The following is a 13,601-nucleotide window of genomic DNA, read 5'->3' on the forward strand; positions in this document are numbered from 1 at the left end:
AAGTTCCTGCTTACTTAACATTCAAGTATCCATGCTTTAAGCTAAAACTAACTGAAGAATATGATAGGGAATTTAGCTGGTTTAGCAGACTGTACATGTTTCTACAAGATTTACCTAAGTACTTTATTTTCATAAAAATGTATTGCTAGTGTGTTTGGATTGTGGAGATAAGCTTCCAAGTTAGGACAAGTTCAAGAGATTTAACTTACTATACCATCTCAGGATGTATAGTGTATATGTGAAGCCACTCAAAAAATTATGCATTGTTAAGAGTTCTGCCAGTGTGTTACCTTCACTTACAAATATCTCCGAAACAATTAGCAATTTAGAATTGATCAGCTGTACATATGTTACATTATTGATGCAGCTTGTGTTTTGCTGTAGAAATAAAATACTAGGACTCCAATAAATGTAGCAGTTCCTGAGCTCTTCTGAAAGACAGGCCAGTCATCCACATGTCCAGTTTTGACTTTGGTCGTAAATTTAAACTCTTCTTTCCCCTCCCTCCACGCCTCAGTATTAAATACCTGTTTATGCTTTTCAGCTTTCCATCACCAATGTTTCTTGGAATTGGACAGGTATGTTTCACAAGTAAAGCATACTAAATGTACTCATTATTTGGTAAGTTAAACTAATGTTAGCATAGAGATACTACATTTTGGGGGCGGGAAATCTCTGTTATACTGCACTGCTCATCTTCTGGATTAGATACACTGTAAGGAAAAGGGATTTGTTTTAGTGAGATCAAGGAAGTTTCAGCTTGAGTCAAAAATCTTGCCTGGGAAGTGTCACGTAAAGGACTCGAAATGCCATTTTTTTCCACTTGTAGACTACAGTAATTAGAGATTTGGCCTTCAAAACTGTCAAGATTTGTTCCAGCAAATGCATCCTGTGAGGGTCCTTGAGCATTTGTGGATTATATGCAGAGATATTCCCCCTATTTGTATACAAACAGTGTATTTCCTCATAAATCTCTCCCACTTTCCCAGCAGTTTTCCAGTAGGACTACTACACAATTTTGGTTCTTTGTTGCCTTATGTGCATGTGGGCAATTTGCAGGACTGCAGCAGAAGTATGGTTTTTTGGGTTTTTTTTGCTGTTAGTAGGCGTCATAGTAAAACCAAAGTTCGTATGTTTATGTGTGTGTGGTCCATAGAGAAGACCATGTGACTCCACAAAGGGATGTCTGGGAAAGATGGAACCTTGAAGCAAGTGTTGTTTAGCCAAATACATTTAAAAGAGAGGATTTACTTTCTGCCAAGGTTACAAGCTAAGGGGTAGTGAGGAAGAAGTGAAAACAGGGGACTGCAAGGCTGACATCTCTGCTGTTTGGTGCCAAAGAGAGTAAAATATCTTGTAAAGTCCTTGCTGTGCAAGATGCAGAGAGAGAGTTTCACACATCCCGACTGCTCAAGGAACCACACATCATGTTTCAATGGAAGCCAAGGACTAGAAAATGTGGCAATAATTCATGTTAAGGACAATGATACGGCTTTGTTTCTTTGCAGAACCTAAGACTGAATGGCATTTCCATTTTTTGTTGACTGATTCTTCCAAGATTTCCTTGAACACTTCGTAAAGTACATATAATATGGTGTAATGCTTTAGTGAGCAGAACATGACTCCACCCCATCCTTTAGATAGTAAATTGTTGTATTTTTTATAAGGAAAATGCAAATATTTTTTTTTCCTCCCTGGGGCCATCGTTAACGACGTGTGATTGCTCAGATACTGTCCTTCATTCTGTCCGTATCTTTATTATTTCTTCCTCATGTTGTCAACAGATGGATCAATGCACAACCCCCATCTCACATTACCAAAAAAGCTGTAGGAGTGATTCCACAGACTAAGCAATGCTTTGAGTGAAATAGCATGATTATTCTGGGATTGTGTCCTGTTTTATTTTCTTGGCTCCTTCTCAGCGTGCATTGTTTCACACAGTGCCACTCATTTTCCTAAGCTAGTAAAGCATATGTCTATGTTGTACTTTTAAATAAATAGCTGGCAAAATTGATAAGAATAAAGTTATTCCAGTTTGTCAGTTGTATGCTGTCTTGTTCTTTGAAAGAAATTTGTAATACCTAGCATTTGTCAAATGCATATAAAGATTTTGTCTTTGAAGCCCTTCTTTTCATTCATACATTAAAATTTTGCTCTTACATGACCTTCTTGTTTTTTTCTTTTTGTTTAGATGGCAGCCACTATACTTATCTTGTATGTGTCAAAATTAAATAAGATTGTTCACTTCCCCGATTTTGACAAAAGCATACCTGTGAAGGTAAGGATTATGTAGGTCCTGATATTAATAAGAAAATGTTACCTCTTACAGTGGCAGTTTTTCTTATGCAGGCAAGATACAAAAGAAGAACGGAAAAAATTCTGCATTTGTGTGTCAAATGTGATTGTTTGTATATCTTTGTTTCATTTAATATTGTATTTGATTATTTTAATTTCACTGCAGTATTCTGGCCTTTTGTTTGCAGAAAAATCTGGTGCCATTTTGTTAGGCAGTACATGGGAAAGGGTGCATACAGCTGGACGAACTCCTTCATATTCCTGAAGTATTTTTCTGGTTGTGTACAGCTCCCTGCAGGATCGATGGGAGATTTAAGAGTGAATTTTGATCACAGCATGAAGGGAGAGAGGCTGCTTGGAAATTTGAATGCAACATGATAAAACAATAGCAAATCAGTATGTGATAGACCAAAAACCATGACAACAGTTGATTCCAAGTATAAGATTTATGTTCCATAGGAGGGGCTAAAATAATGCCCACTGAAAACACTCTAGGTAAGGGCTAGCTGTGTCATACAGACCTTGAATGTGTATGGTCTAAAGAAGCAGGACAGAGAAAATATGAGAAGGTCTTTTATTATCTCAAATTGGAAACTAGGATCTGAAATGACTACAGTAATGATCCTTACAGATTTTTGCATCCAAGTGCAATGTTGCTGGAGCTTTACTTTGATGCATAAGCCTATGTATTTATGTCTTGTTGCAGGGTATTGGTCAGTGTTTGCTGAGAGATGCAGAGAGAGTTAGCTCCCAGCTCTGTTGCAGGGGATATTGTAGCTTTTCAGGCCAGCATCTTCATTGCACAATCTTGTCTTACTATCACTATGAGGTTTACTCTGAACATCTCACAACCATTGGTGAATGCTGTTTATTCTTAATGCATGTTGAAATCATTGGCATTTCTGCATGTAAAAATGTTGTAGGAATATCTATAGCATCAATTATAAAATGGACAATCCTTATTTTTCCCAAAATATGAAAGGACAAGGTTTCCCAGTGGGTAGTTTTGAGTTCTGCGTATAATCAGCTTCTTGAGAGCTCAAGAAGTTTCTTCTCTCCACCTCCCCCAGTCCCTCGACTCTCCCTCTCTGCTGTTGCCTTCACTTTAACGTCATTACAAAGGCATTAAAAAATACAGCACCCATTTTCTTTGTGCTAATAGTATATATACTTTGGAAGATTTTCCTGGATATGCTGGGAGCTGTCAGCACTGCAGAATCCAGGACTTGGCATACTGCTTGTAGTGCTGGATTTGACTAGTCACAGTGGATTGCTGGATTGAGCTGGATTGCTCATTGTTGATTACTTTAAAAAGCAAAATCACCCTTTGACCAACTCTTTATCCTTTTGCAACTTCTGCTTTCATTGATACTAAGATTATCACTGCTTTCACTCCCAGACTGGTTTATGTCCTCAGTGATTTCAGCAAGAGTTTTAAAGTAGCAAAGTGCTTAGTTTAGTGACGAAGCTTTGGTGCTCTTGACCCTTTCTAAGTAAATGTTTCACTGGTCTCTGATGTTGTGCTGGATGTTGTAATTTTGTCTTTACAACAGACGAATTTCAGAGGAAAGAGAATGTAATGTCAGCTCTGTTTTCATCCTATGAATGAAATAAAACAAATTTTTCTAAATAAAAGTCTACAGAAGAGATAATGCATTACAAAATTTTTGCAAACTTATGTTAACAGGCTTAATATTTATTGTTACTTATGCTCCTGTTTACTTTATAGTCTGGTTTACTTTTACTGTACTTTCACTTAGAAGTTAACTTTCATTAACTGTAGTTAACTTTTACTGCACTTTCCTCCTCTTTCCTCTTTGCTGTGAAAAAATGCAGAATTTTCAACATAGATAAAATGCAGCCTACTCTTCTGTATGCTTTTCTAGCACACAATGCTTTGAAAGGGCATAGCCTCCAACACACGCAGTGTCTCCTGAAGCATGTATGGGCACAACAGCAGGAGCTATTACACACGTTAGGATAGAGGATCTGTTTTGTCTGACTGCCATTTCAGCTCCGCTTGACTGATAGTGAGTGGGACTACAGGTACATGCCACCTTTGTCCCCACTGATTACTTGGTTAGTTTTAATCTTCTGCAGCTTTTCTGTAGTGTGAGAATTAACAGCTTTGAGCTGCAGCCATATATTGTATAGGGATCCCTGACTTCTTGTACATTTTCTTAAGTCTCTGAAGTTCTGTTGTTGTTTCTCCATATTGTGTTAGGGCCCATATGTTTCTCTGTGTGTCAGTCTCATTATGCTAGAAGCTGGAAAAGATAAAGTTTAATTTACCCCTAAATAGTTAGCTTTCCTTTCTAGTGTCTCACATAGCATAATTTGTTGGGTAGATCTAAAATGGTGTATCTTCCAGGCATACTAATAAACGTGGAGTACCTGGAGAAGCACAGTGTACTTAGAGTTTATTTATTCTTTTATTCCACCTGTTCTTTTACTTATTTAGCTACTGTTACTAATATTACTTTTATACCTACAATTCAAATGTTAGAACGGGTATTAATCTGAGGATTATAGTAGTTAAAATAAAACTGATTAACATGTACTCTAAATGGAGTCTGAGTCTCATTAGAGGTAGATTGCGACTCTTCTGATGAAGTCAGCAAAGCTGTGGTCATGAATCGTCATGTGAACGAGAGCTGCAGATCAGTGTGCAGCATAGTTAGATTTTTTTTCTTTAAAAAAAACCCTCTTTCTTGTTAAAAGTACATCTGATATTATAGTTATCAAATTCTATCAAGTAAAGTTTCTCAACAGTGCTTCAAAACATGGTAATCTGAGTTGTGCTTTTAATTTTATCACAGTTGTTTCCTCTGCCTCTGATTTATGTTGGAAACCACATAAGTGGATTATCAAGTACCAGCAAACTCAGGTACAGTAAATGGAAGTTATAAGTAGACTGTTTGGATTTTACCCTTTTCTTTTGTGGGGGTAAATAATAAACACTAAAGAGCAGCATTGTGAAGTGACTTAAATGCATATGATGTCTGTCTGTCTAAACCCCTGAAATTATTACAAAATTATTACAAAATTCTTACCCAAACATTTGATCTGTTTACCAGTTGAATGCTTCTTTTAAGGGCGGGCTTAGCCAGGCCTGTACTGACAGAAAGTCACAATACTCTGTGAAAATGAAAGTGCTTTCACTTTCCCCTCACACGCAAGCACCCAGCTTTTCCTGGGTGTCCTAACCAGAGAGTTTGAAAGCTGTAAAAAAGACATTTTTGAAGGAGGAAGAATAAGGGAAAGATTTGTACCATGATGTTGGTGCAGGTTATTTAGGAGTCACAAAGAGATGGAAAAACTACTGTGTAGCGGGGTGGTGGTGGCAGTCTGTCCCTGCTGAGCAGCAAAAGCGGATTGCGGGGAGATTGCTGAAGGCCTTGGTGGCTCCAGTATGCCCATAAGCATAGATCCATGAGAGTTGCTTCCTTGCTAGGGCTAAAAAAGTGTAAGTTATGTAGAGGACCTGCTGTAATAGATTGAATAACCAAATTTTCTGTGGAAGAGGAGTGCAGAAACATCACAGCTGCACCAGTATTGGAGGATATAGTACGACCGTTGCGGTGGTCTCTTTTATGTTAGTACAGGCTCCTGGGGATTTGGTAGTGAGCTAAACCAAAACAGAGAATTTTGCAGGTTTTGCATTTCATAACTTTGAGACACATGCTGAGAGAGAAAATTATTACTTTTAACTTGTTTACCTTTTTATTTATAGAATTAATTTTCTCTGACTAGCAGCATTAGACGCCTTGATTCTGCAACTCTTTGTTGTACACATTCAGAAGTTGTTCCACTGAAGTGACTGTTCAGGCAGACATAAGGACTTTGGCTGTACTGGCCCTAGTAGCTCTTCAGCCATTACATACAGGGAAGTAGTTTCAATCCTATAAGAGCTTGATTCATGGGTTCTTCTTTCCCATTTCCCTATCTGTAATTTTTTAAAAAAAGAAGTTTAGTAGGTTATTTTAAACATAAGTGCACCATCTCTTCCCCCTATGGCTGACATACCTCTTTCAGATTTACTATTCGTAACTAATTTTTATAACAGAAAAGTAAAAATGGCTGCAGTGTTGCTGCAGTGTTTCATTAACATTTTGTTAATATTACGTGACATTTGTTTACATTATGGATTTTTCCACCTTGTCTGGATTGTCTGTAAGGTGTAGATGATCTTATGCATAACTTCAAAATCTCTGTTGTAAAGTGATTAAACTCTGGGTTAGGATTTGTATCAATTATAAATGCAGTTGCTAATAGTTTTCTTAAATAGAAGATTAACTGATCCATATGGCCATGCTGTCAGATTTCCAAAGTGTCAGATGCAAGTGTTTTCTCAAATTAATCAAAAAGGTTTCCATCTGCATTACTTCATGTAGACCAACAATATGTTGTTCAAAAGTAGCTGGTAGTTGCAGCTGGTCCCACTTTTCATGCTTCTTGTACTGTCTCTGATTTTTTCTTGTGGATTTATTTTATTTTTTTGAAAGTACAGCTTGTTTACTAAGCATGTTTGCTTTGTTATATGTATTCAGAGACAGGTTTATTGCGTGTCCTCTAAGTTTACAGTAGAACTCATTTTTACTTACCCCACCCATGAATTCTACAGAAGTAATAGGGGGCTGTGCTAGGTAGAAAACAGCTTTTATACTCCATTTCACTGATGCAGAGGGATCTCTTAGAAGGTAGTCAGCTGCATTGTTTTACAAACTGGCAAGTCTTGTTATTTTTCAGTGATTTGGTTATCTAATCTGCCTCTAGTGTCAGAGTTTACAATTTTTTGTATATGCTAAGTGACTGGGAATTTGTTTTGGTTGCTTGTTGCTGGACTAGTGGTTTCATCCTCTGTTTAGTAAAATTAGATAAGAATTAGACCATAAAAATGCTGTTAATCTGACAGTATGCTTGGATTTTTTTTTTTTTTTTTTTGACAGTTTGCCGATGTTTACAGTGCTCAGGAAGTTTACCATTCCACTTACTTTACTGCTGGAAATCATCATACTTGGGTGATCCTTTTTGTTGTTTCATTTAAGATACCTTTATTTTAGATCATATCCTATAGATTACTTATGGCATCTCATCAGAATATTGAATGAGTGCTTTTTACTGCAGCTTTTTTTAAAGACAGATATACGGGAACAAAAAAAATCAGCTTGCTCTCATACACAGCTTATTCTTTTGACTGTTGCACAGGAATCAGGTAAGCAGAGCACAACCCAGACACTTTAATGGTTATGATTTGTGTCTCATCTGGAGGCCCCTAAGCTGCAAACTGCTTCAAACAGACGGATCCTTATGTCTTACAACAGTGATGATAGTGTAGCAGTCTGCTTATGTACAGTAACTTTCTGGGTCAAGTCTAAAAACACCAGTTTAATGAAGCAAAATGGTATCTACCAGTGTGCTGTTAGATCAAGAAGCTCCTTAATTATAGATACCTCCATTATTTTTAATGAGAAATTAAGAAGTGTATGCTACTGCAGCTTGGGATCAGTAGTTTCAGTTGTACTGACTTGGAAGAACAGGAATATAAATACATGGTACTTTTTCACCACCATAGTTCTATCCACATGGCTTGTGCTCAGTTAAGGTGAGGTCACAAGGGGAAAAGCAGCTTATGGAAGTTGCACCCAGGCAACATGAGAGTGGTGGTCAGGGGAGAAGCTTTTCAAAAAGCCCCCAAGTAGATCATCATCTCCTTTTGGCTGAAGCAGCAGTTGATCAATGTGATTAATATTTCAGGATGCTCTGGTATTCTTTTCTAGTTGTAAGTTCTCATAGGGAAAGCAGAACTTGCAGTATTCTGTTAGCCTGAGGACTCCTGCAAGCAAGGAAGATGTGAGTCAGTGAGGTTGTCATCGGTTCTCAGCTGGATTACAGCAATTTAGTGCAAGCGACAGCCTAGCCTAAGGGGAGCTTAAGAACAGAATGCTGTATTCATACAGACTGCCACAGTGTATTTCCTCAAGGCTGAAAACAAAAGGACTCATGAAAGTCTGTACTGGCTTACTTTAGGATTTCAACAGCAGTCAAGGTTTGGGTTGGTACTGTGGAGAGTCATTGTGATCAAAAGCTAATATATCTAGATACTGCATACAGCTTTGTTGTTGGGATAGTGGTCCACAGCTGTGCTCCTTTGACATTCAGGATTTCTCCAAGAGCTTTGTACATTTTCTTTTGATGGATTTTTTCTCACAGGCCAGCTCAGAGCTGGGGACTAGCATGAGAGAGTGACTAGGGGAATGTCTGCAAGGCACATTGCAGTATGGTGCAAAAATAAGTACTTAAGGCATTTCTAAATAAAGTAGTACAGGTAGAAGAAGCAAAATAGTTTTATGGTCTACTTTTCCCTACTCTGTGGCAGTGGTGATGTAGACATAGTTAAAAATATCATAAGCTTCCATGCTTTCCCCTTCAAGTACAAGGTTTCAGTTTGACTTCAAAATATGTCTCTATTTGAAAAATAGCCCAGATAGTGTGCTGTACAGCATCTCCCCAAGAAAGGTGAGATGAAAAATTACATGAGATGTGTAGTAATTTTCCTTTATTGGATTACTGGAAGACACCAAAATATGTCCACTATGAATACCAATGCACGGTAAATTACAGTTTGTTCCAGCGCTGTTACTTTTAAATCTTTAATCTTTACTTTAAAAATTATCTAGTAGCAGAATGCTTTCAATGCTTTTTCAATCCCTCTTCTTAGGGCCCAGGTCTGACAGCATGGCACATGGTGAATCACGTTGTTTCTGTAAGGTTATCAAGACTGTGCCCACCTGTTAAATGTTTTGTAATTACTAATTGCTTTGAAACTTTTCAGGCAGACAGCTGTTTAATCTCGTCTTTAAATAATGAGAATATGAACTGTCTAATCTTTGTCCACAGGAAACGATACCCACTGAGTATTATAGTCAGCGTATTTGCCATCATTCTTGGGGCTTTCATAGCAGCTGGGTAAGGTTTTCATTTGCTACATGAAGTCATGTTATTAGAGGAAGGACGACAAGAGGATTTTTCCCTTGTTACGTGCCAAGTAGACAAACCTAAGTTGAGATCAGTGACTGTGGATTAAGTTGATTTGGAAAATCTATTTACTGACATCATTGGGAGGTGCAGGATACAAAGGGAAGAATTTAACTCCAGCTGGAAATATTTGGGTGCTTCTTTCTCTGCCCCCACCAGGTTTTCTGTGTTTGCAGGACTGTAAATGAAACAAGGTAAAACTGCATGAGGGATGTTGCTTTTATTTCATAGTATCAGTGTATTTTAATAATCTTAGAAAAATATATTCCTCGTTTGGATAGAAAGGCTGATTCTTTTGCTTGTCAAATACTGTTTTTAAGTTAGGCCATGTCTATTTTTTTAATCACATAGAGCAAGTTCAAGTGTGAGATTAAGTTCAAAAAGCACTCATATACTAGTTTCCTCTGTTTACTTTCTGTTCGAATATTCCTTTACTTAACTGGAAATGTAATGCTATTTTTTGTTTCTTGGCTTTGCTATGTACAAAGGTAAATAATTTCTGTGTGATGTGACTCAGAGCCATGTCCTATTAAATGGATTACCGTATATCTGTGAGGTAACTAGTCAAAACAGAAAGGATGACAATATGTCTGGTCTGACTGTAAAAAACAAGTAGTCAGACGCTATTCACTAGCTACTTTGTGTCTTAAAAGAAATAACTAAGTATACTCAGTAATAATTGGACAAATTGTCAAGATTGAGACAGGTGGAATTTTTCACAGAATGAAAACTGAACATTTCCTGCCACTTCCGCACTGAGTCCCGGGAACTCTGTGATGACTCATTTGTGATGGTCCCGTGAGTGGACTTATAAAGAAGACTTAAAGTAAAACCTGTGACTTGCTGGAGTTCTCAGGATTTGCATTTCTTATTTATGATATTTCTGTAGGTAAACAAGGTGATGCAATGCATTGCACACTGTTTGCTTATTTACGCTATAATATTTCTTGTCCAGGTCTGATCTGTCTTTTAATCTGGAGGGCTACACCTTTGTATTGCTAAATGATATCTTCACAGCGGCAAATGGAGTTTACACGAAGCAGAAAATTGATCCAAAGGTATCTGTGGGGTAATTACATTGACTTTAAGATTTTGACAATGTGGTAACAGTGGGTTACTTGTTATATGACTTATGAACATACAGTTAAGAAGTAATAAATAATTTCATTTGCTTTCATATTTGAGTTGATACATGCATCCTTAATACAGAGCAGCCTGAGAAAAACTTGTTATTAGTATCTCAGGCAAGGCTGAGATAAACAGTGTATTTTATTTTCTTCCAAGTCTTTTAGGCAGAGTTTGTAGTGGCTTTAAAACATTGCTTTTGGCAAAAAAAAAAAAAAATTAAAATAAATCCAAACCAAAAGCAAATTGTTTACCTGTAAACACGAGATATGTATTTATCTAAGGAAGATGACTTTTTGACTTGAAACACACTTTAAGTGAGGTTTATGTAAAATAAACTTGTGGGTAGGTAACAGAGACCTGTCCGGTTCGTGTCAAGAACCGCAACAACGTATATCTACAAACCCAGGTATGCCAAAGTATTAGGTGATACCTTGATACACTACATTTTATGTAAACATCGAGCAGGCTGCTTTTCAAATACAGTACCATGAAAACATAACAAGCCATAGCAAAGAGCAGTCTTGGAGATGCTGGATAGAGCTTTTATCACAGACTTTTGTGGTTCAGTCTGTACAGTGGAAATATGTATCTTTTCATAATCTCAGGAGTCACATCAAATCCAGACTCTGTATTATGAGCAGCACTTAATAGCATCACTGTTTTCTGCAAAATAATGGGATTTCATGTTAAAGTAAGAGATAAGATGGAGAGATTTGATAAGTAGCATGGCTGAATCTGGAGGAAGGGAAGGCTGCTTTTTCATACCCCTAATCTTCTGCCCTTGTGTCAAGCAAGTTAACCAAGAGAATGTAAGGCATCCCCTCAAGTTGCTTGAAGTTACATCACTTACCAGTGATTACAGATGCACCATAGGAGTCAGACTTCATTGATTTTCCCACTATGCTGGCCCCAGGGAGCTACCCTGCCCTGTGCTTTGCACTAGATGGAATGGGTAATCCTTTGATCAGGCAGAGACTTAGGTGGAATCTTAACACAAAGCAGTTCTGGACCAGTGCCTTGGGAACTTTCTGACTAGCTGGTGTTGTGTAGAAACTGTTCAAGGTATAGCAGAGCAGTGATACTCTGCTGACTATGCAGACAAAGTGACTGCAGTGGAAACTCAGCTCAGTACTAAACACTGAATCCAACAACTGCAAGCTTGTATTTTAAATTGAAATGTATTATGTTTTGTCTATTCATTGACAATAACATCAGAAGGATTGCCAGAGTAATATTTAGTATTTTGCTCCCAAATGGCTTGTAATTCCAAACACCATGTTTTATTTTTCACAGGAGTTGGGAAAATACGGTGTCCTTTTCTATAATGCTTGTTTCATGGTGGTTCCAACAGTTATTATTAGCTTTTCTACTGGAGACTTTCAGCAGGTAAGGAACAATATTGTGTGTCTCAGACTGATAGTGGTATTTTGTTCATTTTTTCAGTTGGGGGGTGGCTGGGTGTTTGTGTTTGTTTTTGAAGAGGTAATCCTACCTCTATGTTATCGACTAGTATTTGAAATATGTTTCTTGGACTTGCCCTTCACAAGTACAAACTTGTAATTATTCACTTTAAGGAAAAGCTGAATTTGTGTGATAGCCTTTATATAAATCTTTGTTTAAGAACTAAGGTATGACTGGGAACTCTTAGCTAGAGCAATTGGTTGGGAATCCAACTCCATTGTGTGATTTGCCAGATGCTCTAAAATGAGATTGCAAATACCAAAACCAGACAATTTCCAGTCCTTCTCTCATTCTGATGCACAGAACAGATTCCTGTTTAGTCGCAGTCTAGTTTAGTAACATACATTTTATATTCTCATAGAATGGCAACATGATTCTCCATAGCTAATCATAATGGAGTATAATACTGTAGGCAGTATGTCCTGGCATGTAAAGTATCAGACCAGGTTTGTGTTTTTCTGGCTCCCTCACAGACTTGCTGAGTTGCCTTTTTCTTACCGGTCAAATAAGTGTAGACACTTGTATTCCTTTTTTTGCAAATGTTTGAGATTTGCCACTAAAAATTGTTGCAGAGCTTGGGGGGGGTGTCATAAATCATTCCAGTGTCCTTTGTTGTATGTTGTTGTGCCCTGGACTCACATGGTTTTGTCATTGTGTTCTTAGTAGTCTGCTTTAAGTGGAAAAATTGTCATTCCCTGAAAATGATGGATTTAGATCTGCTCTGGGTATGAAATCTCTCCTTGTGACTTCAGTCCAGCATGACTTTGTGCCAGTTCAGGAAAATGCAGCTGATGCCCTTCTTGGCAGGCATAGTGGGAGCCAAATTTGTATGGCTGTAAGGTTTCAAATGCTTTCCTAGCAGACAGGGCTGGAGGCATTGTGGGAGAACTGGACAGGGAAGTTTATCTTGTTTCTAGGTTTATTCCATGGGAAAAATAAAAGAGTGTGTTGTGCCCACATGTTGATTTGCCACAAACAATTTAATGCTCAATTACCTGAAAAAAATAAATATCAGAGAAATGCATGGTGCCTATTCTGCATATGCATTGGCTTGGTCTCTTACAGTCCCATTAAATGATGTGGGTAACTAGTGTCAATGTGATGCACAGCGATTAAATCACAGAAAAAAGAGAGAAAATGGAAAAATACTGGTGAAAAGTCAACAAATCATTGTAGATAACACCTGCATTTAGCAGATTTTCAGGACATAGAAGCTGGCTTGCTTATACCCTAGCAGAGCTTTTTGCCTTGATCCATCACAGACAATGCACAGCATGTATCTTTTGCCAGTCAAAATGTCTATGTGATAGGGAGATTGTTTCTACTTCTCTAGCTAGTTCTGGAACGGTAGATGCCACATCTTGTAGAGGCTACAGTGTGTGAGTGTCCCAGTTATTCACTTCTCCTCTACTAGCTGGCTGACTAGGAGGAGAGGAAAGCATGATGCAGTGGAAGACAAAGGAAGCCCCAGAATGCCTCTCTAATACTTTGCAGTTTGTTGTTGCACACCAGCACAATTCTAGCAGGGCAGAGCTGCCTGATATCCGTCTAATCTACTGCCTCATGTGGGGGAGGCTCAGCTAGCCACAGCTCAGCATGGACTAACAGCCTTTATCCTGTTTCATGGGGATGTGTTCAGCCTTTGCTGACTTTTCACAGAATCACAGAATCACTAAGGT

The 13,601-nt window shown here is 37.9% G+C and overlaps 1 protein-coding gene across 1 annotated transcript in view; it reads left to right on the forward strand.

Moving 5' to 3' along the window:
* The window catches only part of LOC104621834 (UDP-N-acetylglucosamine/UDP-glucose/GDP-mannose transporter-like), a gene marked incomplete at its 3' end in the record, with an annotated part of 13,378 nt that extends 1,531 nt beyond the window's left edge, over positions 1-11,847 (forward strand). Inside the window, exons 3-9 of the mRNA XM_010288439.1 lie at positions 518-578; positions 2,192-2,278; positions 5,115-5,182; positions 7,245-7,316; positions 9,196-9,264; positions 10,289-10,391; positions 11,755-11,847. Of these exons, the coding sequence (XP_010286741.1) occupies positions 518-578; positions 2,192-2,278; positions 5,115-5,182; positions 7,245-7,316; positions 9,196-9,264; positions 10,289-10,391; positions 11,755-11,847 (553 nt within the window). The remainder of the gene's footprint in view (positions 1-517; positions 579-2,191; positions 2,279-5,114; positions 5,183-7,244; positions 7,317-9,195; positions 9,265-10,288; positions 10,392-11,754) is intronic.
* Positions 11,848-13,601: the final 1,754 nt, after the last annotated feature.

The sequence above is a fragment of the Phaethon lepturus genome, unplaced genomic scaffold (assembly GCF_000687285.1).
Source record: "Phaethon lepturus isolate BGI_N335 unplaced genomic scaffold, ASM68728v1 scaffold57095, whole genome shotgun sequence".
Classification (NCBI taxonomy): domain Eukaryota; kingdom Metazoa; phylum Chordata; class Aves; order Phaethontiformes; family Phaethontidae; genus Phaethon; species Phaethon lepturus.